The following is a 27662-nucleotide window of genomic DNA, read 5'->3' as shown; positions in this document are numbered from 1 at the left end:
ATATGCAACACATAGAAACATGAGAACTATCCTCCTGCTCCAAATAAATGTTTAAGGCCACATTTTAACAAAGGAAATAAAATAATACGTTTTGGGATCCATCCATTTCACATTTTGTTTGTCCTTTGCTCTTGAGAAGATACTAAAATTGCATTTGAATGTTTCTTGTGAAACTCAAAGCTGAGATTCTCATGATTTCAGGCAGCAGCTGAAAACATTGAGAAAGGCTGTAAAAACCCAGAGCAAACCCAGCATTTTGTCGCAGCTTAGGTTGGTAGGTAAAGATAGAAAAATCTACCTACTTCCAGTTCAGGCCCCTTTTGCAGCGTTGTGCCAATAATGCCATCCCATTTCCTCAGTAATGCACATTTTTTAAAAAATCCTCTCCAAAATATTTTAAATACATATTTAAATTTGTAGTTCTATATGTTGAAGCTGCTGGGAACTATGTCGGGATATTTGGGAAATGCAAAATCTGGTGGATATCCTACCTAATTACAGAGCAATCCAAACCCCTCATAGATGGGCAGGCTCCAGTCTCTCGTCCATGCTGGTATCAGAAGAGACTCAAGCATGGAGGAGGGAAGAGGAGAGGTCAGGTCAGGGTGGCAGAGGGGCCCAAGCTGCCAGCTCCATGCTAGGCCAGCAGCAGGTGCTGAGGAGGAGCACCAGAGAGAGGGAAGGAAGGAGGGGGCGACGGAGGGAAGAAGAGGTCACTCTTCCCCCCTTCTCTCTATTGTCACTCATGCCAGGTTCCTTGTCAGCCACACCAACAGCAATACAGTTGCCATTGTGGGCCTGCTGGGCTGGAATATGGGGGAAAGACAGAGCTGTCTTTCCCATTGGTGTTAGTGCCAGCCTCTCAGGGGCGCCCTAGCGAGTGGGGGAGCTGCGCGGCTTTGCCGGCAGCCTCCCTTTTCCCTGCATGACAGCTGTGCCCCATCAACTGTATGGCTGGTGGGCATGCAGCTTCCCTCCCAAGCCTCTGCATCTGCTAAAGATGGCCCTGCTCCCCGTTGTTGTCATCCTCCTGCTTCCTGGAAAAAGGCGGTGTACAGCCTTCCTGGGCTGCCTTCTCGGGCGCCCCAATGCCGGAGAGCATGTCCACCAGCACGTTTTCCTGCTTGATCGCTGCCACCACGCCGGGGATCGGGGCGGTGGCGAAGGCAGAGGACATTGTTTTGGAGTTGCCAGGGGGGCACCAGAGGGATCTTTGCACCACAGCACTAAATATGCTTAAAACAGCCCTGGGAAAAGACATGCCCATTTGAAGTCCAAATGTGACAGGGGACATTTTGTCCAAAAACAGGGTAATTCCATTTTTCTAGGGACAGGGGGCAACCCTACTTCCAACTCTTCATTGCTATGATTTTAAGTTTGAACAGAAGGTGGGGAAGAAGGAAGGGAGAGAGAGGAGAAGCAGGTGTTACAGAGGAAAAATATATGGATGTACAGATCCATATATCTGATGTAGCCTCATCCTTCTATGCAGCGAAAGAGTGGGTTTTAGGCAGGGATTTTTTTCAGGGGGAACTCACAGGAACTCACTTCTGGCACCTCTCAGGTGGGTGCCATTGCCATTCTAAGAGAATGAGGGAGGCATTCATGGTGAGTTCTGACACCTCTTTTTCTTATAAAAATAGCACTGGTTTTAGGGAGGCGTTGGGAATCTTTCTGAAGTTCCAGCGTGGCATTAAAAACTAAGCTAAACTAAAAAAAAGCCCCTTACAGATATGCTACATTGCTATTTCCCCAACACTGCACCCAATTGTTCAAAAACAGTTTCAAGCAATTTAACTTCCCATTGAACCTCCTAAATTACTGATATTAAGCACTTGGTTTCACAACAAACTTAATGAATAGTTCTGACAATCTACGAGTATGGCCACTGGAAGCACACGGGCCAGATGGAATCACAGATTACAGAATTTTCCAATTGGCCTGCAATTTTCTGGCACCTGGTGCTTCATTGCTTTGATATTATGTATTATAGTTAGAATGGCAACCTCTCCTGACAGCTGAATCTAGACTTGAAAAGCTCAATTTTGAAAAGAGAAAAAGCTGCCCACCACCGTTCTGATTCCCAAGCAGAGTTGATCTTAGAGAATGGGAGTCAGCCAGACTTCAGGGGATTCAAATTAGTCCTTTGGGTGGCTTTGCCTTCTGCCTTCAAGCATCTTAGGGAAGGAAGATTAAACCGAGACCAAATATTAGAGGGGCTGGGGGTAAAAAGAAGGAAACATACCTGAGAAAAGGAAGAGAAGAGGAAAATTAAAGAAGGGAAAAGGAGCCTTCCTCTAGCTTGTGAAGGCTGCAGCTTTCTAATTGCAAATCTGAAGTGATCTGAAATCCCAAGAAACAAATAGTGAGATGTGGACTGAAATGCAGATATCACTTGAAAACTGGACACCCTAGTGCTAAACCATATAGCATAGTGCTTGATCTGGTTCAGAATTTGCTACAAACCATCATCTTGAGCTTCAGCTGCCTAAGATGCGCAACTTCAGAGCCCAACTGCTTGTTATGTTAACGTACTTTGAAAGCATCATGCTTACACTGGCCCCTTCCTTTCTGAAATAACATGATTTGCAGAGCTCCTAGACCCTACCCATACTGCATGCATGACCTAATCAGGACCCTATGTCTGCAACAGTGTCTTCTAGGGCAAATAACAGCCAGGGATCTGTGATTTTATTTTATATTTTACAAAAGCATTTCTATGGTGAAAATGCACCAGCGAAGCTAATTCAGCATTCCTGCTGATGCAATTTAAACCCCTGTATCCACGAAGATAACTGGAAATGCAATGTCATGATGATAAGACATTCTTGTATGGACTACTTCCTCACTTATTTGACTAATATAACCAAATGCAACACATTAAGCTTGCACTGTGGTCAACCATTCAAGTCAAAGCAGGGGGGGAAACAAGAGGTTTACAGCCCTGCTACAATCCATTGGTAGGTCACAAGTTTTTAGGCCTGCTCTTGTCAGAGATCTACAAGAATTTCAGCTCTCTGTCTCTCTCTCTCTCTCTCTCTCTCTCTCTCTCTCACACACACACACACACACACACAAACAAACCACCTTGCACTTGCTAAAGGATATTAGGGATGAAAATGGCAAAAAAAAGTAAAATGACCCCCAAAAAACAAACAAACAAGGAAGCAAGCTTTTGAGAAGCCTAACACATTGCCACCATCCCTCCCATCATAGATTTTAGGTACATTTATCACCATTTTATTTTTCCGGCTGGCTCAGAATATTGTATTCCACAGAATTCAAATGGCATCTTAGGACTCAGCTATACAGCTGAAAATAAAATGTTTTTAAGTGTGTTTTAAGTGCAATATACAATGTGACGCCAGATGGCGAGCCTTATGGGAAATTATGGGAAATTCTATGTATTTTTAAAAACACTTTTGGAACGTAGGTGTGTAGATTCCACATTGATAAAATGCAATATAAGAAATAACAGAAGCAATAAAAAAGCAATTAAAAATCAATGTGAATTTTTCGTGCAGAACACATAGATTCAGCTTATGGACAATGGGTAGTCCACAGCATAAAGTTCAGGAACCTCTGCTCTTAGTGCACAAGTGTGAGAGTCACTGGTCTTGAGCTCAGACCAAAGCCCATTACAGTTTAACAGCTCATCTACAAATCACTTGAGAAAGAGAGTGTGGATTTGAGCTGGCTTAATGCCGCTGAAGTCAGTAAGACCAAATCATCCTCAGCCTGAGTTCCACGGCCTTGGTGGTTTCTCGCGTACTTTATTCCCAGGGCGCCACAAGTGCAGATGGAGATTCCCACAAGTGGCAGCTCCACTCATCCCTATCCATTATCCGGAAAGAGCAGGTGCTTGAAAAACGAACAAGCAGGCACCCAACACACTTATAGCTCTTCATGTGCTTTTGGGGGGTAAATAACAGATTGCCTCTATTACTCCTGACCTTACATTTCTTTGTCAAATGTATCAATCACTTCTCTCTAACCTTTAATGGGAAAGGCTAAAGTTGTTTACTGCGGTGGTTCAGGTGTGCGCAACCGGCAAGGACACTGCCTGCCTTCGGTGCCATTCCAAGGAGTGGGCGTTTTTATCTCGCAACTAACTATATTTGTCCTTATACATAAACGGGTGCTTGTATTCATGTATGTACAAGTGTGTGTGTGTGTGTGTGTGTGTGTGTGTGTGAGAGAGAGAGAGAGAGAGAGATATTTCGCAAGGAGGTCAGACATTGCCAGGAAGGTTAAATGAAAAAGTCGGCAGTATTTGGCAGAGATTTATGTGGAAAACGGATACAGGTCTGTCGAGCTCTCAGCCTGATTAAATAAAGGGTGCCCTGGGAATAGAACACAACTATGTGCATACTCTGGTAAATGAAAGTACTGCATTAGAATGCAGCTTTAGGGTCTAATTTAAAAATATAATTCATACCCGAGCACAAGCCTTTAAAATATTGGCAGATGTCTTTATGCTGTTATTTTATACAGAGGACAAAGTGGATTAAAGATAAATGTAATCCAAATAATGGTGCTGTTTCATTATTTTCACTTCTGTTTTATTTCCTTTAAAGAAGTGTAATTTAGAGAGGAATATATATTCTGGGAGATCCTCTTAAATGTAGGAAGAGGAAAGCATTTGCCTGCAAATGGATGTGACAACTTGGAAGCAAGCAACAGTACCAAGTGCAGGACTGCTTCCCGCAGCCTAGGCGAAGTAAATAATGTGGCCTATTGCAAAAAGAAAAGGAAAGGAAAAAAGGGCACTTACATAATTGGGAACTTGAATTTTATTCCCAATCACATTGTTTTGTCAGGGTGATTAGGCTCAATTAATTACTCTCCACTCAAAAGTTCCCTGCTTTTATTGTTATCTACTGACGAAGGACAGAGGGCACAGGACTTGCTTCTGTTATACTTTTTAATTTCTCCCCACTGATAATCAGGCTGCTGGTGGAAAGTATTTTCATTTTTATTTAATTACTGTCACTACCCCTGTTTCTGGTATGGCATAAAGTTCAAATGCAGCAAAACATCATAGAATGCATTTTACACATTAACATACTTCATCTTATGGATTCCTTTTTATTAATACAATTGTATGCCAGCAGTGCTCTTTTTCTTGAAAAAGAGGTGCCGGAAACTCACCATGAACACCTCGCTCATTTTCTGGTGCCCACCTGAAAGGTGCTGGAACTGAGTTCCAGCTGGGAGAAAAAAAGCTCACTAAAAGTTATTAGTGAGCAATCTGAAGCCGTAAAACAGGCCTTTCTGGTAGGACCATCACTAAAATCTGAGTTGCTCAGATACTGAGATGGATGTCAATTTTTCTTTAAATATTCAGGTTTTTCTTTACATATTCAAGTTTCTCATGAATTTAATTATTGTGCAAAAACAAACAAACCAGTGGCTTGTTTCCAACTAAGCCATACTCAGAATAAACCTATTGAAATTGATGGGCATGGTAAAGGAAGTAATCCAAAGTATGGACACCTAGCATAACTAAAGGTAAAAAGGACCCCTGACCATTAGGTCCAGTCGTGACTGACTCTGGGGTTGTGGCGCTCATCTTGCTTTACTGGCTGAGGGAGCCGGCGTACAGCTTCTGGGTCATGTGGCCAGCATGACTAAGCTGCTTCTGGCGAACCAGAGCAGTGCACGGAAACACCGTTTACCTTCCCACCGAAGGGGTACCTATTTATCTACTTGCACTTTGACGTGCTTTTGAACTGCTAGGTTGGCAGGAGCAGGGACCGAGCAACGTGAGCTCACCCCGTCGCGGGGATTCGAACTGCTGACCTTCTGATCGGCAGCTCCTAGGCTCTGTGGTTTAACTCACAGCGCCACCCGCGTCCTCTAATGCTGTCTTAAATTAAGCCAGAGCATAGTATGCCAGATCCAAACTCTGTTCAATAGTGGGAGTACTGTCCGTTTAGCTGGACTAAACCTGGCAAAAGGCAGACAAGCGTTTGAAATAGAGTTTGACTTGTTGGGGTTTTATTTTTTTGCCAGTGTAAGGTTTGCTAGGCTGTCAGGTTGCTTCACTGAGCTGAATGGAGTTAAAGGACTCTCCAAATGTCCCTATTTTCCAGGGACGACCCTGATTTAGAGAAGTTGTTCCAGGTACTGATTTAATCCTGGAATGTTCTGCTTTTCTTTAGGCTGTCCCTATTTTTACTGGGGGACGCAGGTGGCGCTGTGGGTTAAAGCCTCAGCGCCTAGGACTTGCTGATCGAAAGGTCGGCGGTTCGAATCCCTGCGGCGGGGTGCGCTCCCGCTGCTCGGTCCCAGCGCCTGCCAACCTAGCAGTTCGAAAGCACCTCCAGGTGCAAGTAGATAAATAGGGACCGCTTTCTAGCGGGAAGGTAAACGGCGTTTCCGTGTGTGGCTCTGGCTCGCCAGATGCAGCTTTGTCACGCTGGCCACGTGACCCGGAAGTGTCTCCGGACAGCACTGGCCCCTGGCCTCTTAAGTGAGATGGGCGCACAACCCCAGAGTCTGTCAAGACTGGCCCGTACGGGCAGGGGTACCTTTACCTTTACCTTTATTTTTACTGGAGAAATGTTGGAGGGTATGGCGTTAGCCAACGCCCGAGCCGTCTGAAGGCAATCCTGTACAGGGAAGGTTTTTAAAAAACATTTAATGTTTTATTATGTTTGTATATATGTTGGAAGCTGCCCAGAGTGGCTAGGGCAACCCATTAAGATGTGGGTGGTATAAAGAGTAAAATTATCGTAATGGAATGGGACGTCCTTATTTTCATCAGGGAAATGTTGGTGGGTACGTGTTAGGATCCAGCATAAGTCCCACCTGCCCAGTTTAGTTTAGTTTAAACTGCCTTTAGTTTAGGGATCAACAACCTGTTTTTTTTTTGTTTAATTTTTTATTAAATTTTATTAAATTTACATTTTACACAATATACATTTACACAATACACATATACAACACACTACTTTATTTTCATAACATAAAACATACCTACATTACTCTATGTAATTCCTACCTATACTATACATATCAACATACCTACACACCTACCCGACACGGACACCCACCAAGTGACTTGACTTTCAGCTGTTCTCGTTATGCTACTTTATTTTTCCAACTAGCTTAAATGCATTTCATTATTTCTTTAATCTCTTCTTCCATCTTGACTATACTCTCCTTTCACTCTAATCATTTTCTGGATTCACTCAATATCTGTCAGAAATTCTTCTTTTTCCACATAAATTTTGATGTATTTCTTAAAGACAGCCCACTCCTTATTCACTTTTTGTACCATATCTCCTCTTATCCTCCCTGTTAGTTTGGCAATATGGAAGTATTCCATCATTTTAGATAACCGGTCTGTTTTAGTGGGGACGCTGCTGCTTTTCCAATTTTTGGCAATCAATAACCTTGCCGCCGTAGTTGCATACATAAATATTGGTCTGAATGTTCTTTTTATTTCCTCTGACATGATACCTAGGAGAAAGGATTCTGGTTTTTTAAAAATGAAAATCTAAACATCTTTTTCAGTCCGTTAAATATATTTTCCCAGAATCCCACTATCTCTTTGCACTCCCACCACATATGTAGAAAGGTTCCTGCCGCATTGTTGCATCTCCAACAGACATCACTACAGTTTTTATACATTTTTGCCAGTCTGAACAGGGTCAGGTACCATCTGTATTGCATTTTCATTACATTCTCTCTTAAATTATAGCATGCCGTAAATTTGATATATCTTTTCCACAGCTGTTCCCATTGGCTTATCATTATATTTTCTCCTAAATCCTGGGCCCACTTTACCATGATCAACAACCTGTTTTTTTTTTTAATGAGGGCCACATTCCATCTGAGGTGATCTATCATGGCAATGGGTGGAACCAAATCTGATAATGGACAAAGCCAGAGGTAAAAGTGGATTAACTAACCTGAAATAGGTACTGCTCTGCTTCAGTTTTCATTATAGCATTTCTAGTCCTGCACAGATCTACTCAGAAGTAAGCTCTGTTGCGTTTGAGGGGAATACTTTGAAATAAGTATACAGAAGTGTTGTTGTTTTTTAATAGTACAAAGAAAACAGTATGACTTCTGTTCTGAAACAGGATTGAAAGCAATTACTTTATTGTGCTACAGACAGAGCAGATGCCTGCCAGTTTGTTCTTAGATAGCCGGCAAAAAAAGTTAAAAATAAAAATAATTTTTAATCAAATAAAATACTGCCTCCTTCCAAGTTCTGAAAGTATCAAAAAGTTTTAACAGCCAGAGGAAATAAATAGAAAGGAAGTCTGCTAAGGTGGAAAAACGAAGCAGCTTTAGGAGTTTCAAGGGGTTTCACATAAAATGAGAACGGGCCCACAAGCAGCCCACCTGGTCTCTAGCTCTTATAGAATCAGATATATCAAGCAAAGAGTCCATGAAATCATGCCAGCTCACCCAGTCATTGCTAGAGATTGAAATAAGCTTTCCTCCTTATTTCATGTAGCCTTACTGCAACCCATGCCTTCTAGCATTCCTTTTCTGCTAGATAGAATATATGTTTGTGAAAATCATGTGACACTGAACGTATTCCTAGTGTTGGGCCCTACCTGGTGCCTCTTCTTGTTTTCACTTACCACTGCACGATCCGCTCTAATTGAAAAGTTGATCCAATAACTTTGCTTGGGAACTACTTCTCAGGATTTTGAAAACGCTGGAAGGGAAGAGGTTTATGTGCAAATGAAAATGTTGCACTTTACGGCAGCCTTCTCAGCAATGAGATTGGCTTAAGGGTTAACTTTGCTCCTTTTTTTGCCCCATTTGAAAAGGCCTCGCAGGTGCCCAACCATCACAATAAAGGATGGATTTGAATTAACACAACCCAGTCACTGTTGTTTTTCAGAAACAGTTGCAGCTAGGCAGCTGAATTTGCATGGGCAACAATTCCTGTTTCTGCTACGCAAATTACAAAGGGGCACCACTCAGATGTGGCAGACATCTCTATTAGCATGCCTTTCTATATTTTCAGAAATAATTTGAACTGGTTTAAAGATAAGCCCATTGAAAACAAAGGCCATATAAACTCCAGCTGCCTCTGTTTATTAGTGTCAGCTCACAATCCCTGTTTTGTTCCTTATTTGCCCTTTAACAAGATCTGGGATGTGCTCTTTAGCACTATGTTAATGTGTACTAGACTTATGAACACAGGAAACTGCCTTATACGGAGTCAGTCCATTGGTCCATACTGTCTACATAATATTGGCAGTACCTCACCAAAGTTTCAGACAGGAGTCTGTCTCGGACCTAACTGGAGATGCTGGGGATTGAACCTGGGAACATGTGAATGTAGTCGTGCCTCGGGATTCATCCTTCTCCCAAGGATCCCTGGAATTCAAATGTATGATAGGGTGGAGGAGATATGCCATGAAATCTAGTGCACAGTATGTATGGCATAGACAGAGAATGCCAGTAACATACTGTCAGAGCTGCCCCTAGATCCCAGCTCACAGAGGACCAACGCCAGGCTGTCGTTATGTACAAAAGTCTTTATTGAAGTTCAGTTTCCATTTCAAAGCCGCAGCGAGCAGCTCTACGTCTTAAACCCTAGACCGGCGAAGCTCCGTCTGAATCTCCTCCCCTCTGACACCAGTTTAAGATCCTAGCCCTGCTCCACCTCTTCCTCTCCTCTCTCCTCGTCTGGGTCCTCCTGCCCGCTGGGGCATTCACCATTCTGGACTCTTCTGACGCTGAGTCGCCTGACTCCTCCCCCTGCCTCCTGCGGGCTTTAGGACCTGGTTCCCAATCCTCGTTCTCTGCTGTCCCGCGCTCCTGTACATTTGAACTTGGCTCTCGCGCCAACCCCGTGATCCTCCTCCTGACCGTTACACTGCTTCTATCACTGCTTCCTTCCTTCTGGAAGCTGGCTGGACGTGACCTCCCCTCCGTTGCCTGACTCTCCGATGTAGGCGTGGTCAACCCTGACTCATCTTCTCTCCCTGGTGGTGAATACGCTGGCCCCGATACCTGGGACTCCTCCCTCCCACTACGCTCTGGTGGGGAAGCTGGTCCTGATCTCCAACTGCTGCTCTGGGAGTCCCCGCTGGCCCCTTGTTTCTGGATTGTCCCCCTTGGGCCCCCCCTTGCCCTGGCCACCGGCACCCCCTTCTGTGAATCTTCCGATTCACTGGAGAGGCTCATGGAATCTCTCGGGCTACTGTCATCTTCTCCTACGCTGCCCTCGGATTGTTCCCCCTCGCTCTCCATCTCCTCCCTTCCCTGTGCTCCCGCTCTTGAGTCCCTGACACATACACAAACAATGGCCCAATACATTTTGTAGGGGTGTGTGAGAGAGAGACTGCTCTGTGCTGGGGCTGCACAAAAAGGCAATTTGAAGGCTTCCTGAGTCAAACAGTGATGTTGATGAAGTGCCTCAGATCGGATCAAGGTCTCCACGAAACCTTCTGCTGCACACTGTTTTCTGTACTCTCTACTTTTGCTACTTTTGCTCCGCCGTTACCTCCCTGTCAATTTGGATATAAAAACGGAACTGGAGGCCCCTCGACTGTCCTCGGGTCCAGTATTGGACCACTTTGACCAAATATCCCCAGCCAATGTGGATAGACTCCTCCGAGCTGGAAAGCCCACCACCTGTCCTCTTGACCCATGCCCGTCCTAGCTGATTAGAGCATGTCCAGACGAGGTGCGGGACCCCCTAGGGGATATCATCAATTTGTCCCTTGGCACTGGGACATTCCCAGGGGAATTGAAGGAGGCAGTGGTGTGCTCAGTCTTAAAGAAAACATCATTAGATCCTTTAGATTGATCCAATTACCACCCAGTTTCGAATCTTCCGTTCCTGGGTAAGGTGATTGAGAGAGCGGTTGCTAAACAACTTGGTGGGTTTCTGGATGAAACATTGGCTCTGGATCCATTCCAATTTGGCTTCCGCGCTGGTCATGGGACCGAGACGGCTCTGGTTGTCCTAACAGATGATCTCCGCAGGCAGCTGGATCAAGGCAAGTCGGGGCTACTGATTCTTTTAGACCTGTCAGCAGCCTTCGACATGGTCGATCACAAACTTCTGGACCACCGCCTTGCTGACGTGGGGATCCAGGGCACAGTCCTTCAATGGCTGTGCACGTTTCTCTCTGGTCAGGGACAGAGGGTGGTGCTTGGGGGAGAACTGTAATCACGCCACTCCTTGGTGTATGGAGTGCTGCAGGGTCCGATACTCTCCCCAATGCTTTTCAACATCTTCATGCGCCCCCTTGCCCAGCTTGTCCGGAGTTTTGGTTTGGGCTGCCATCAGTATCCTGATGACACCCAACTGTATCTGTTGATGGACGGCCATCCTGACTTGGCCCCAGACACACTGATAAGATGTTTGGAAGCTGTGGCTCGATGGTTACATGCAAGCCAGTTGAAGTTAAATCCTTCAAAGACAGAGGTCCTTTGGCTGGGTCGGGATGATACAGGATTGGGGGGCTAACTCCCATCTCTTATGGAAGAGCAATTAGTACCAGCACTGTCTGTTAAGAGTTTGGGTATAATCTTCAACACCTCCCTTTCTATGGAGGCACAGATTGTAGCTATAACAAAAGCGGCATTTTTTCATCTCCACCAAGCTAAGCAGTTGGCTCCTTACCTTTCTTGCCCTGACCTAGCCACTGTGATCCACGCGACAGTCACCTCCAGTCTTGATTATTGTAACTCACTCTACGTGGGGCTGCCCTTGAGACTGACCCAGAAAATCTAGTGGGTGCAGAATGCTGTGGTGAGACTCCTTATGGGGTCCTCACCGTGGGATCAAATTCACCCGTTGCTATACCAGTTGCACTGGCTCCTGGTGGAGTCCAGGATCAGGTTTAAGGTGCTGGTTTTAACCTTTAAATCCCTATCTGGCCTAGGACCCTCGTACCTATGGGACCGCCTCTCCTGGTATGTCCCATGGAGGACCTTACAGTCTTCAAATAAAAACATCTTGGAGATCCCGGGCCACAGGGAGGTTAGGCTGGCCTCAACCAGAGCCAGGGTTTTTTCGGCCATGTCCCTGATCTGGTGGAATGCTCTGTCACAAGAGACTAGGGCCCTGCAGGACTTGACATCTTTCTGCAGGGCCTGCAAGACAGAGCTGTTCCACCAGGCCTTTGGCCAAGGCACAGTCTGACCCCCCCCTTCTGTAATCCTCATAGAACTCTAGCCCAATGGTTGGCATTAATTTGATTCTGAATTGATTTTAGAATGTATTTTAATTAATTGACTGTGATTTCATGTAAACTGTGCCATTTTTACTGTTATTAGCCACTCTGAGCCCGGCTTTGGCTGGGGAGGGTGGGATATAATTATTATTATTAGTAGTAGTAGTAGTAGTAGTAGTATTTTTCTTTTCTTTTCTTGCAGAGCTATGGGCTTGTAGTAAGGAAACTCCATAGCAAAACTACAGTGAATGGAAAAGTAGAAGGTATTGGAAAAGAGAGACACAGAGTGACAAGAATCCTTAGGATACCCAGTGCTATTTTTTCTAGAAAAAAAGAGGTGCTGGAATTTACCATGAATGCCTCTTAGAATGTCAATGGCGCTCACCTGGGAGGTGCCAGAACTGAGTTTCGGTGAATTTCGGCTGAAAAGAAGTCCTGAGGACCTCCAGTCTAAATTCTGCCTGTGGAGCATTGAAGAGCTCTGGGTGATTTTGTTTGTTTGTCTATTAAAGCTGAATAGTGGGTGATTGGGGATATATTTTTTTTTAAGTTAAAAGTATCAATTAATGTTTTAAAATCTACCCACTGGGAAAAAGAAAACTCCTCTGGAACTCATCAACATTGCACAGGTAGTTTTTAGGACAGCCTCACCTTGCAATGCCTCTCCCAACACAAGCAAGCTCTAAGAAAGCCAAACCAGCCTATATAAAGCTGCTAGTTTTTTTTTTTAACACACACACACACACACACCCACACACACACACACACCCCTCTTGGCCACCTCTTGATTATTTTAAGGTAAGAAACAGTGAGAGACAAATGCCACCACACCCTCCAAAAGTATGAAGCTAATACAGTATGATCTTAGAGTTTTAGTTGGCCTGGTAGAGGTATTGATCTAATATGGATTATGGATGAGAGTAAATCCCATTCACTTCACACACAAAAGCCCCTAAATGTTTTTGTTAAATAGTGGGTAGACATAGTAGACGACACAGCGATTCTTCCAAAGCAGCTCTTTATTTGTAAGCTGGAACAGAACTGAACAGCAAACAGCTCAGCCGGCCTGCTTTTATAGGCAGCCGGCTGTCAACATTGTAACAACAACAACCCAGGGTTTCCCGCCTAAAATAACTGACGTGGACCTGAGTGAAAACTACATACACAATACTCCTGGTGGCCAGGGTGAGAACTTCAATACATAACAGTTTTTGTCTGCCATTCAGCAGGCTTCATCAGCTGGAGGGGCTTCTGTGCCTGCAAATTTGTTCTACTTCTTCCGGAAAGGCAGGGGAAGCACATTACAGCCATTTTAAGGTTCCCCATTGTAGTGAAGGGGGAACACATAGCTTTGTCTTAAACCGAATAGCTAGGAATGTGAATCACAGGTTGAAGCAGACAGAGCACACCGAAGCATATTGGGTATTCTTTGCTGCCTGCATCAAAGGGCAATACAGTAGTACCTTGGGTTACAAACACCTCGGGTTACAAACACTTCAGGTTACAGACTCCGCTAACCTGGAAGTAGTATCTCGGGTTAAGAACTTTACCTCAGGATGAGAACAGAAATCACGTACTGGCAGCGCGGAGGCAGCGGGAGGCCCCATTAGCTAAAGTGGTACCTCAGGGTTTCAGGTTAAGAACGAACCTTCGGAACGAATTAAGTTCGTAAGAGGTACCACTGTATAGGGAATAACCAGGGGGGTGCTGCCAGCCCACTGCCTTCCAGCATCCACCACCTGAGGTAGCTGCCTTACTCTGCCTGTCAGTGGGGCCGGCCCTGATGTATACACATCACCTCTCCCTGCATCCGGACCATAAATGTTGCCCATTTCTTTACCATATTGGTGGATCTTGTCTACCTGTTGTGCAATGTATTCCCTTGTTTGTCAATAACCTGTCCTGCTCTCACGTCCACAGGTTGTAAAAGGTAAAGGACCCCTGGGCGGTTAAGTCTAGTCAAAGGTGACTATGGGGTGGTGGCGCTCATCTTGCATTCAGGCCAAGGGAGCTGGTGTTTTTCCACAGACAGCTTTCTGGGTCATGCGGCCAGTGTGACTAAACCGCTTCTGGTGCAATGGGATACTGTTACAGAAGCCAGAGCATCCTGCTGCAGCAGTACCTATTTATTTACTTGCACTGGTGTGCTTTCAAAGTGCTAGGTTGGCAGGAGCTGGGACAGAGCAATGGGAGCGCACTCTGTCGTGGGGATTCGAACCGCCAACCTTCTGATCTGCAAGGTGTGGGTGATATCCAGTGGTGCCCACCTACTTGTGTGGTGGACATTAGCCTAAGCTACAGGACTTCTGGTTTCTCTTCTTCAGCTTCTCTGCACACACCCCAAAATCTGTGCCGGAGGGTGCAGGGGAGACGAGAGGAGAGGAGAGGGAAAAGATGCCCTTTTGTGCAAGCAAAAAGGGCTGTTGCTTATGGGAATGCATTAACATGATTGCATCTCTTCACTGAAACGTGAATGCAGAGAGCAAACCTTTTAAAATAGCAGCATCTTATTAAATGAGATTTACCAATGAGCGCAAGGCACCACAAGCTCTATATGTAATCTCTGGAATGTCCCTTTGATTTTGTTTTAGTCGGCAACAGTCTGCCTTGTGAGGCAGGAGGAATTATTCTTAGACTAATAATGAAAAGTATGCTCACTTGGATTGGAGGAGCACTCTTCGTAACGAAAATACGAATGCCTTATATATATTTTTTCCAGCCTTTGGCACATCCCTTAAGTCAATCGGAGTTCAGGACTCTTCAAAGATAAAACCAGTGCTTATTACAGTGTTTAACCACCCGTCCACTATGTAGAAAGTTTGATAATATTGTTCTAATTAAACACCATTTATTGACGTTCACCTTCATTAAGCCAAATTAGTTCCCTTGGAAACATGCCAATAAATCAGCAGTTCCAATTAAGCATATTCTGTTCAAGCGGAGTATTCTGTCTTTCCAGAGCCAGTGACGTTAATGCTCACAGTATCCAATGAAGCCAGTGACGAACATGGAAAACTTGGCATGTACACAGCAGTCGAGGTGCCTGATATTGCAGGATTTACAGACACACTAATTGACGGAGGCTCCCAAAACTCATTATGTGGTAGGTTAAGTGTTATCACTTGGATTATTATGATTTATATTAAAAAAAAAACATGAAGGTTAATCACAACAAAGGCCTTAACCCTATCTTTAAATCAGACTTGACCCAAGGAAAGAAACTATTTTACCCAGACATGTTAATCCAATGGTTTTCAAATGCTATACTCTGCACATGAATTTGTCTGCTTGAGCATCTGTGACATGTTGCAGGAGAAACTCTGGCATACGTGTCGAGGACAGGGCTTTTTTTCAGTCGCAGCTCACCCGAATTCAGTTCCAGCTTCTCTCAGGTGGCTGCCATTGCCATTATAAGAGAACAAGGGAGGTGTTCATGGTGAGTTCTGGCACCACTTTTTCTAGAAAAATAGCACCAGGGCACCAGGGGAGGTCTTCATTTTCACTCTCCCTGGTTCTTTTACCTTCACTTTTTCTTCCTTTAACACCTTTCCTCTCTCATCCTCTTCCTTTCTATTCCCATTTTCAGTCATCATCATAACCAACTTCTTAATTTCGTCTGGTCCTTCTCCTCAGAGGAGGGAGACATCCTCTTCTCCCTTCCCTTAATCTCCGTGTCTCCTGGCCATCTTTACTCAGCATGCAAGTAGTTGCTGGTGCTGAGATTGATCCAATCAAAAGGCTAGAAGTCACTGAGCAGGATGTAGCCCTAAAGCCCACTGGTAGGTCCACTGTTTGAGAAACACTGTTCTGGCCAAAGCACAATATTTTTGTTGTTGTTTAGTCATTTAGTCGTGTCCGACTCTTCGTGACCCCATGGACCAGAGCATGCCAGGCACTCCTGCCTTCCACTGCCTCCCGCAGTTTGCTCAAACTCATGCTGGTGGCTTCGAGAACACTGTCCAACCATCTCGTCCTCTGTCGTCCCCTTCTCCTTGTGCCCTCCATCTTTCCCAACATCAGGGTCTTTTCCAGGGAGTCTTCTCTTCTCATGAGGTGGCCAAAGTATTGGAGCCTCAGTTTCAGGATCTGTCCTTCCAGTGAGCACTCAGGGCTGATTTCCTTAAGAATGGATACGTTTGATCTTCTTGCAGTCCAATATAACCCCTGGTAAATTTCCAAGCAGGGGTGGCCTTGGCCATTTTGCTTCCTGAGGTGAAATGGGAAGATGCTACCACCTCCATCACCCAAGTCTCACTTACTGGGGTCACGGATGAGATCTCACTGGAAGCTGCTGCATGACCCTTGCAGTGGCGGTAGAGGTGGGTGGGGCATCATCCCATTCCACCGCTCAAAGCAGTTGCTTCAGTCCGCCTCATGGGTGGGCCGGCTCTCTTGCCAAGGTCTGTTTTGTCCAGGCACACTGAATCAACTGTGCACTCTTTCCTTAAGAAAAGTCTTGCTAGTACCCAGATCTCCCTATCCCTAACTGTTAAACTAGGGTAAACAATACGGCCGGTGTGTGTTGGGAACCCTGCTAGGGAGCTGTGTAAAACTTTGTAAATGTGTTACTTACAGTACCACAATCTGGATTAAGTAGTCAAGAGGTCCAAGAAACAAAACACAAAGAACCTGGAATCCTACCACTCCCCCCCCCAAAAAAAAACCCTCCTCTGAGTTAGGAAACCACCAGTTTAGGGCAATATTTTTGAAGGCTGTCTTCTATTTTCCATGTGTTAAGACAATTTTATATGGTTCGTGTTATGCACATGTTATGTACGCGATTCATGGATTATATTCCTGAAGTCCCAATATATTAATGGGTTATTTTCCTGAAATCCTGAATCACGTTGCATGTCAGCAATGCTCGTTACACCATAAGGCACAAATGAATTTTTGAAAAGCTGAAAAGCCAAACAGAGGTCTTCTACATAGAGCACCGCGGCGTGTAGCATTCTGCAAGCCCTTCCTTCTGTTTGATAAATGATAAAGCACCATTCTATAACATTCTGGCGTGGTGATTAACCTTCAAACCTCTGGGAATCTCGGCAGGTCCTAGGATTTTATGCAGCGGCTATCAGAATAACTGAAGCAGAGTTCCTGATTGGATTCTAGAAGCAGATAGAGGGGAGTGTGTTCCCTCTGCTCAGTGCATTCAGTTCCATGGAGGAGAGTTTCCATCTTCATTTCAGCAGAGGAAGCTTATACACATGTGCATTTTGTTTCAGGGCCAGGAAGTACTTGTATTAACTACAGTGCATGCAGCTCTCTCAGTAGGGACATGGGTCTATAGACATGAAGAAGTAGAGTTATCTTAATAGATGGTCCTGGTTGTGGGCAGGCCCTCAACCCGCCCGCCCCCCTGGCATGAGTGGAGTAATAATAATAATAATAATAATAATAATAATAATAATTTATTTATTATTTATTATTTATTATTTATACCCCACCCATCTGGCTGAGTTTCCCCAGCCACTCTTGGCAGCTTCCAATCGAGTGTTAAAAACAATACAGCATTAAATATTAAAAACTTCGCTAAACAGGGCTGCCTTCAGATGTCTTTTAAAGATAAGATAGCTACTTATTTCCTTCACATCTGATGGGAGGGCGTTCTACAGGGCGGGCGCCACTACCGAGAAGGCCCTCTGTCTGGTTCCCTGTAACCTCACTTCTCGCAATGAGGGAACCGCCAGAAGGCCCTCGGCGCTGGATCTCAGTGTCCAGGCTGAAAGATGGGGGTGGAGACGCTCCTTCAGGTATACAGGACCGAGGCCGTTTAGGGCTTTAAAGGTCAGCACCAACACTTTGAATTATGCTCGGAAACGTACTGGGAGCCAATGCAGATCTCTCAGGACTGGTGTTATGTGGTCCCGGCCTCGCTCCAGGGTGGCACCACGATTACCCACGGCTATTGCCCAATTATTTTGGGTGGGGTGATTGTGGGGGGTTTAAAAGTGGCAGCGCAATGTGTGCCAAGCACCTGCTTCGCACTGTCACCCACCTGCCCACCCTCCCTTTAATTTAGGTATGCTCTGGCCTTGCTTTGGACTTTGGTTGGTTGCCCGTCTTGGGATGGGGACCGGGTAGGAATTTTTCCATTTGGCAAATTGGCACTGGCTACTTGGTTTTCTCCTACCTCTTATCAATCGTCACAACTTTGTAAGGATGGGCATTGGCTTATCGCCTGCCCCTCCATTGTCCAAGGGTATTCTGTTAAAGGAATCCGGGGACTGGATCCTGTCTGAAGTCCACTTGAGGCCATGCCAGGCCTCTGGAAAACTAGGAGAGATGCAGGCGGGTTCCCCCGAAGCAGCTCCCCTTTGGGTGGTTTACCTTTACAGACTTCCTGCAAAAGGGGCAGGAGTCCAATATAGTCTTTTGCCAATATGGCTCACATTTCCTGTAATCAATAAAGTTTTGGCCAAAATTTCCCCAATAACCTTAAACAAAAAATCTGTGTCTGTGTGAATTTCTTTATTCTAATGGGGGGTTGGCTTGAGGGTCTTCACAAGCAAATGCTTGAATCAAATCTGCATTCCTTCCCTTCCCAATCCCCATTGTGACCGAGGTTGCTGATGAGAGCAAAGGGGACTCCCACATAAAAGGGGCTAGTGAAAATGGAGATAGAAGAAATGAATGTGCTCGTAAACCTAGACGTGCACCTGAACACCCACCCAAATTATGTGTAGTTACAGATAGGTAGCCGTGTTGGTCTGCCATAGTCAAAACAAAAAAATTCCTTCCAGTAGCACCTTAAAGACCAACTAAGTCAGTTCTTGGTATGAGCTTTCGTGTGCATGCACACTTCTTCAGATATCTGACCAAATTATGTGAATAGCATAAATACACTAATATCCTTGACAGCACAAAGGATGGCATATCCTAAGTTGTCCTTAATTTTGGAATTCTATTCACATTTCCTAAAGCCTTCTGATGGTCTCTACTGGAATGGCAGCAATGATAGAATGCTATACCACTATGTTATAGTCCGAAGTTCTCCAGTCAAAACTGCATATAAAAATGTGTTTATCCGGAGAAATTATCTCTAAAATGCTGGTGAATTTTCATGTGGGTCCTTTTTGTAAAAAATAATAATAGATAGATAAATCATGAATTGCTGTGAAATGTGGGGAACCAAATTTAGCATTGGGAAAAAGACAGAATTTGGCATTTTTCCATCCCTGCTCCCAGGTAAGTGTATAGAGGATTGTGGCCCAAAACTATTTTATTTTGGGTAATAAGTATGGTATGAGGAGCATGTGAAACATAGTGAGACGAGAGAAATTTTACTAGGCACAAATGGGTGCTTTTTCATGCAATATATTCTTTAACAAATTACGGCGATCCTGAAAATAAGAACCATATGTCATACCAACCAAGAGGTAAACATAGCCAATTAAAATGACTTATTTTTGGTTAATGTATCATATATTGTAACATGAGTAGGCGGCTATAACATCTATCAGAAAAGGCTTGCAGTGGTACAGCTGAAGGACAAGCTGATGAAACTCAGCAGTGTGGAAATAGCTAGCTGTGGAAAACATATATTTTGTCTTGTAAAATTAAGACTTAAAATTAAGACATGAAAACTGAGGGCATATTGATCTATTAATCAAAAACTTTTCTGGGGTCTTCTGCAACTGTACGTTTTTATATTCCTGCAAGTTTTTTTGTCACCTTTCCAGAGAGACATGACCCAGGCATTAAATGTAACAGCATTGCCTTGTCTTGTAAGTGGTGAGAATCAAGGAATCAAATGCTCCCTTGTCAGTAAGCCCTCCTGTTGTTTGGTTTTGCCCTACAAAGCATTTCTTTTTTATATAGTCACAGGCTATAAACATATACAGAGTTAAGTGTGCATGAACCCATTGATTTCATTGGGCTGAAGACCAACACATAAATCTGTCGAATTGTAACCACTGGTTTTTAAATGACTTTAACTCTTAGAAAAGGGACACGGGTGGCACTCTGGGTTAAACCACAGAGCCTAGGACTTGCAGATGAGAAGGTTGGCGGTTCGAATCCCCACGACGAGGTGAGCTCCCGTTGCTCGGTCCCTGCTCCTGCCAACCTAGCAGTTCGAAAGCATGTCAAAGTGCAAGTAGATAAATAGGTACCGCTCCAGCGGGAAGATAAACGGTGTTTCCGTGCACTGCTCTGGTTCGCCAGAAGCAGCTTCGTCATGCTGGCCACATGACCCAGAAGCTGTACCCCAGCTCCCTCGGCCAATAAAGCAAGATGAGCGCCGCAACCCCAGAGTCAGTCACGACTGGACCTAATGGTCAGGGGTCCCTTTACCCCTTTACCTTAACTCTTAGAAGAAGAGTTTGGATTTGATATCCCGCTTTGTCACTATCTGAAGAAGTCTCAAAGCGGCTGACAATCTCCTTTCCTTCCTCCCCCACAACAAACACTCTGTGAGGTGAGTGGGGCTAAGAGACTTCCAAGAAGTGTGACTAGCCCAAGGTCACCCAACAGCTGCATGTGGAGGAGCAGGGAAGCGAACCCGGTTCACCAGATTACGAGTCCACCGCTCTTAACCACTACACCACACTGGCTTTTTGAGGGGATCATAAGCTGCCATGTGTTTTCCATGGGAAGGTAATTCCTAACCCTGGTGATTTAAAATTGCAGAGAGAAAGAGGGAGGCCGAGAAAGAGAAAGGGGAATGGGGTACTTGTAAAATGTGTATAAAATTTGGGGTGCTTTAAGATTCAGAAAGACAGCGGTTGCATTCAGAGAAAGTGGTGCTGTTCTGCAAAGTGTTGCATTGGTGGGAAACTTTGTGCAGCAGGTATGTAGAGTGCTTCCAGGTGGTTGTTTATTGTAAGATCGGTGTTCTTCATGCATGCAAGTCTCTTTTTTTGCAGTATCCATGCAGCATCATCAACATGAAAATGCCGGGCCATAGTACCCCCCCCCCCAACATTTAATCCAGATTTTGCCTCTCCTGGCACCAGCAGCTCACACAGTGGAGTGATGCCACATAAATTACTTCCCAGCATCAGCATTGCTGCTGCTTACCTGGAAGGGTGAAGTGCCAGCTTTGTGGATGGTGCACTGAATTAGCCCTGCTTCTACTACCACCCAAGCTCAACCTCTCTGCCACCACCTCACCCCTTTCAATGGAGGCTATTGCTGTAAGTGTGCCCCACTCAGAGAGCCATTTCTGCTTGTTGGGGAAAATCGGGTTTTGTTTTCTTTAAGCCCTGTTTCCAAAGATGCATTTGTGATATCACAATAGTCTGTTTGCAGATGACACCCTCCTCTGAAGGCACACTTATCAGAAATATGAATCTTGAGACACTGTTAAGCCATAGCTGTCAACGTTTCCCTTTTTTAAAGGGAAATTCCCTTATTCCAAATAGGATTCCTTGCAAGAAAAGGGAAGAGTTGACAGCTATGTGTTAAGCTATTGTAGGAATGCAAGAAGCTGACTTGTGTTTTTTTCCCTATAGCCTTTTTCCTATCAGTGTAAAGGTAAAGGGACCCCTGACCATTAAGGTCCAGTCGTGGCCGACTCTGGGGTTGCGGCGCTCATCTCGCTTTATTGGTTGAGGGAGCCAGCATACAGCTTCCGGGTCATGTGGCCAGCATGACTAAGCCACTTCTGGCGAACCAGAGCAGCGCACGGAAACGCCGTTTACCTTCCCACCGGAGTGGTACCTATTTATCTACTTGCACTTTGATGTGCTTTCGAACTGCTAGGTTGGCAGGAGCAGGGACTGAGCAACGGGAGCTCACCCCGTCGTGAGGATTTGAACCGCTGACCTTCTGATCTGCAAGTCCTAGGCTGTGTGGTTTAACCCACAGCACCACTGTGATCAGTGTAGATCTATCAGTGTAGCCTTAAACTGAGTCAGATCGTTGGTAAAATGTTGGTAAAATTGGCAAAATGTCCAGCAAAACCCGAATGTATGGCAACAACAACAACAAATAATAATAGCCCAACAACTTTGAGATGAACAATTTTGTCCGGATTTTCACTTTTGGGAATATGGCAATTCTAGTCCAGCTGAATATTGTCTACACTGAGTGGCCACTGTTGTCCAGTGTTTCCAACAGGGATATTCCCAGTTGTATCAGGAGATGCTGTGAACTGAACTAGGAACTTTGGCATATGAAGCAGACGCTCCGTTGTTGCCAGTCAGTGTGGCCAATACTGGGCTAGATTGACCAATGGTCTGATTCAGTCTGAGGCAGCCTCTTGTGGTCCTGTGAAGCTCAGGGCCAATTGCTATAGCAACAGGGTTGTTGTGAGGAACAAAACAGAGGGATACTATGTACGCTGCCCCGAGCTCCTTGGAAGAATGACAGGATAAAAATATTGTTAGTGAATAAACAATTATTTGGGAAAGGGTCCCTATCAGGCATGCCAACTCCTAGGGGCAGAGGTGTCTTCGGCCCCCTCAAAATCTGCTGGCACAGGATGGGCCCTTTCAATGTTGAATAGGCAGAGGAGGCCGATTGGCAAGCTAAGCACAGCACAGTGCAGGTTAGTGGCTGGCTTCTCCTGAGTGCGAGAAAGGAAGTCGTGATGCGCACCAGGCACATGATGTCATGCACACACACCGCCCCCTGCCCCCAAATCTTGGGTGCAAGATGGCGCCTCTGGTCCCTTGTGTGATCGTTTGTGTTGGCAGTGTCACTGTATGAGGGCGATGAGATTGCTTGTCTGCTGCCATTACAGATCATAATGATGTGGTTTGTTTTTTTAATGTGTCAGTTATGTAGTTGTGAAAAAATGCTTCCTCTCCACTCATACCCACTCATATACCCTTTACCACCTCTAGGGGTCAGTTTATGTGAATTTCAATGTGAACCACCCTGTTCAGCAGATAATTAACCTTCTTCCATTATTGCAGTTCTTCAGGTTTTGCAATATCATTGTCAGCTGAAAAGGGGTAAGGTACCAAAGTGCATTTTAAAACATGCGTTTTAGGAAGGAGTTTGTTTAGAAATCTGTGCAATTATTTAACATATATATTTAGATATTTATTTTGTGTTACAATCAGTATTAAATATGAATTTCAATATACAGTGGACTCTCGGGGTGCGAACGTTATCTGTGCGGGAGGCACGTTCGCAACCCGCAGTGCTGCATGGGTTGCGATTCGGTGCTTCTGTGCATGGTCAAAGCGTGATTTAGTGCTTCTGCGCATGCACAAGAGCCCAAACCCAGAAGTAACCCAATACTTCCAGGTTTGGCGCAGTGCGCAACCCGAAAATTCACAACCTGAAGCATCTAGAACCTGAGGTATGACTGTACATTTTTGTTTTAAATGATTGCAGATTAACTTGGGAACAGGATGGGATGGCTTTCTGAATGAACCCACACAAAATTGGACACGGGCCAGAAATGCAATGCTCTATGTATCTCTTAAACACCACCCCATGCTATCTTAACTGTAGGAAATAGTCAAAACAAAAAAAATTCCTTCCAGTAGCACCTTAAAGACCAACTAAGTTAGTTCTTGGTATGAGCTTTCGTGTGCATGCACACTTCTTCATGCACACAAAAGCTCATACCAAGAACTAACTTAGTTGGTCTTTAAGGTGCTACTGGAAGGAATTTTTTTTGTTTTGACTATGGCAGACCAACACGGTTACCTATCTGTAACTGTAGGAAATAGGTTTAGCACAGTCAGTCCTGTGTGACTTTTCCCTTGCTAAATCACACACAGCGCATCATGGAATGCATGGCTGACGCCTCTGGTGAAGCAAGAATGTGAAGTTGCCGTTCTTTAACTCCCTTCTCCCTTTTTATTGCACACAATATTCACAACTAGTCAAAACAAGTGTGCTAATCGTGGAAACAGGAACAGCAATGAACAGTTGCTTCTCTTTCCCAGCACTCATGTACTCATAACTGTAATCCTAATTGGAGGCAGTAAATAAAAGGGGGATAATTAATGTTCATCAATTTTCACTAATTTCCTACTAAACTATCAGTGTCTCTCTCTGTCTCTCTCTGTCTCTCTCACTCACACACTGAAGGCATATGCTCTGTAGTCCTCAGTCTGTCAGAGCTTCAGTGTGTGTGAGCATTCTATACTGTCACATTCGCTTTGAGCAGATAGAATATTCGCAAGCATGTCACAAAATCACACCAGCTCTGCTAATAGCTCAACGGACTCTCAGACAAACAGTTCTGTGGAGGGACCCTGTCCACTCCACACGTAACACACCTCCCTGTGTACTGTATTTCAAATAAAATGCTGACTAGCGCCACCCACAAAAAAAGGACTGACCATTTTATTGCAATTCTCTCTGTGTTCCCCTTCCTGCTCCCTTCCACCCACTGGCAACCTATTCAGAAATCTGCAAATCCCTGAAGAATATAGCACTAATTTTCTTCCTGCGGAGGCTGCAGATTTTCTATTTGCATTCATTTACTGAAGTTTCACTTTCAAAGAAAGTTTCACTTTCATTTGAGTATGATAATGCCTTAATGTGAAAAGTCTGTGAATATGAAAAAGGTCCCTCTAGGGTGTGTTTCAGTAGCATGTTGACAAAGACACTGTTGAGGGTTGAGTGGCAGAAAGTAAGTCTTTAGTTGCAAATCCTTTTTTTTTTAAAAAAAAAAAAGTGTAATGTCAAGGAACTAACTGAACATCATATTGTTTGGCACTGACCTGATTTTTCAAAAAATGTATTCATAAATTAAACAATTTCTGCTTCTTTCCCTCCAGGACAGGAAAAGAAAAATAATTAGGTAGCACTTTAACTTGCAAGAACATTAATTACCCTAAGCTATATGTGAAATGTTGCTGTATGCAGATGAGGAGGATTATAATCTATTCAACTTTATAAATGTCCCACACTTGCATGAGTGAGCTGTGCATAATTATTTGAGCTGAGTTGAAGTGGTGTGTGTGTGTGTGTGTAGTTTCACAAATATTTCATCACAGAAAAACACTCATTTTGCTCAGCAATTTTTTAGGGAAGACTTAATGAGGAGGTGAATGTTCCCATTGCCAAGACAACCAGGCTAATGCTCCCTGCCTTGCAATGTTGTGATGTAATGGGAGTCGCTCCATTGCCAATGCAACTCTTTCCTGCCTTCCTTTACCGTACTGAAAAGGAAGAGTATCAACCTGGCTGCCATGGTAATGTGGGAATGAGGTTTCCTCCCATCCAATGAAAGCAACGCAGCTTCAATTGACATCAGAGGCATTGCCAGAAAGCAAAGTACAATGAGCTGCATAGCACCATGACATTATTTCGGTCGCTACGTGATCCCTGATTGCCTGGAATCGTTCAGTGAAGGAAAAATTGACCTGGATCAGAAATGGAGAGCAATGTGGTGGTAAGCAAGCCTTTTCCCATAGAAGATGTGTGGCTGTGACATTAACATATGAGAGTGCTGGAGGTGAAATAGTCAAGCAGGTTACCCAATCAGGACCCAGGGGGGTGGAGTCAGAGGGACTATAAAACCAGCTCTGGGAAGGGCGAAGGGAGGAGTTCGTTGGGTGTTGGGTGGTTGGTTGGAGTGGGAGTGAATTGGGATAGAGTTTTGGGGGGGTTGAGTTAGTGTAGCGAAATAAGCTGAGTCAGGAATAGTTAGGGGCTAGGAAGACAAGTAAATATCTGAGAGGTGGTTTAGTGAGTGAGAGCAGGTAGCAGAAGTTATAGGACTGGAGAGGCACCCCATGATTGTAACTGAACGATACCATTTATGAAACCACATGCTTGTTAAACTCCAATAAACAGGAGTTTATATTCCAATTTAACCCTGACTGGACTCAGTATTGTACCAGGTAGGGCCTGGGTGGTGGCAGCGAGAAATGAAGTGGTGGCACAGGGATCAATAGACAGTGAAATGTCCGGGGACCCTGTGTGATTGCCACAGTGGCATTTTTCAATCATTTCTATTCTTCTTTCTTTCTTTCTTTCTTTCTTTCTTTCTTTCTTTCTTTCTTTCTTTCTTTCTTCATGGAATTTGGACTTTTCCAAGTGCCATATTATGTTTGCTCCACACCTGCGAGGAGTCAAATTTTCTATCTGGCAGTACCTGTGCCTTGGAAATCCCTGGTTATTGACATCTGGGATAGCTCAACTTGGTAGAACATAAGACTCTTAATCTCACAGTCATGGGTTTGAGCCCCATAATAAGCAAAAGATTTCTGCATTGCAGGGGATGGATAAGATGACCCTCATGCCCCCTTCCAACTCTACAATTCTATGATTTTATGAGGTAGGCACCCTTGCAGTACTGCTGCAGATGCCCACCTTACTCAAATCTTCCATTTCCCCAACTAAGCTGCAATTCTCTTTAAAACAGAGGGAGCAAACTGATCAGATTGCAAACCTGCCGGTTCATTAATACTGGAGGCTTTTCAGCAAATACCAAATCCATTCATTGTCAAGAATATGAAGGAGGAGGATGAACAGAATGCAAAGTAGCACAGGACCATCAAAGGCAGAGCATAGCAGAAGCTTTACCCTGGGATCTCCTGTCACAGTCTTCACACCTCCCTGTGTGCGACAGCAACTTCCGTTTGACATACTGCTGAACAAAATCCACGGGGGATCTACACACCCACCACATTTGATCCCCCGGAGTGCTGCAGTTGCTGCAAAATCTTGGGGGAAATCTCCAAGGCCTGTGACTTCCCTGGTTCCAAGAGGAAACCATTCACAATTGTGAAATGCTACATGATGTGGTTCTGTAAAAAGGTAAGAAGAGCCTGCTAGATCAGGCATAGGCAAACTCAGTCCTCCAGATGTTTTGGGACTACAATTCCCATCATCCCTGACCACTGGTCCTGTTAGCTAGGGATCATGGGAGTTGTAGTCCCAAAACATCTGGAGGGCGAGTTTGCCTATGCCTGTTCTAGATCAAACCCATGGTCCATCTGGTCCAGCCTCCTGTTCTCATAGTGGCCAACCAGATGCCAGATGTGACAGGCTTGCAAGCAGGAAACTGAGCCCCAAGGCACTCTGTCCTCCTGTAGCAGAGGCAGACTTTGGACTCTCAAATTTCAGCGGCGTCCTGTGTGATGCTAAAATTTGGCACCCCCGGAAACTTGAAGCCTTCCTTTTATGAATTCTAGGTGCCGGAAACCCAAGGGAGCAGAAAAGGCTATTTATGTTGGTAGTGGCGCCCGCCCTGTGGAATGCCCTCCCACCAGATTTCAAAGAGAACAACAACTACCAGACTTTTGGAAGACATCTGAAGGCAGCCCTAGTTAGGGAAGTTTTTAATGTTTGATGCAATACTGTATTTTAATATTTGTTGGAAGCTGCCCAGAGTGGCTGGGGAAGCCCAGCCAGATGGATGGGGTATAAATAAATTATTATTATTATTATTATTATTATTATTATTATTATTATTAATGTATGCAACCATGGCTGCACAAATGTTATGGGCCCAGAGATGGAAAGAAGATAAAGTCCCTACCAGAGAAGAATGTCTGGAAACATTGACTTTTCCTGCCATGCTCATTCCTGGAACATGGCATCACGTTAACAGCAGTTAGCCATGTTCCTTGAGTGACG

At 44.6% G+C, this 27662-nt stretch overlaps 1 protein-coding gene across 4 annotated transcripts in view; it reads left to right on the top strand.

Moving 5' to 3' along the window:
- Positions 1 to 27662, top strand: part of LOC310840662 (uncharacterized protein) — a 143709-nt gene that overhangs the window by 41970 nt on the left and 74077 nt on the right. For 2 of the 4 annotated variants that reach the window (XM_083730948.1, XM_083730947.1), the window contains exons 2-3: positions 12367 to 12427; positions 15124 to 15267. In XM_083730948.1, coding sequence (XP_083587074.1) covers positions 12367 to 12427; positions 15124 to 15267 — 205 coding nt within the window. The remainder of the gene's footprint in view (positions 1 to 12366; positions 12428 to 15123; positions 15268 to 27662) is intronic. The other 2 variants (XR_014561980.1, XR_014561981.1) reach the window with 1 other exon arrangement.

This window comes from Podarcis gaigeae (genome assembly GCF_964106915.1).
Source record: "Podarcis gaigeae genome assembly, chromosome: 3".
NCBI lineage: Eukaryota > Metazoa > Chordata > Lepidosauria > Squamata > Lacertidae > Podarcis > Podarcis gaigeae.
The sequence above is the reverse complement of the archived record's forward strand: the minus strand, read 5'-3'. Positions and strand labels throughout refer to the sequence as shown.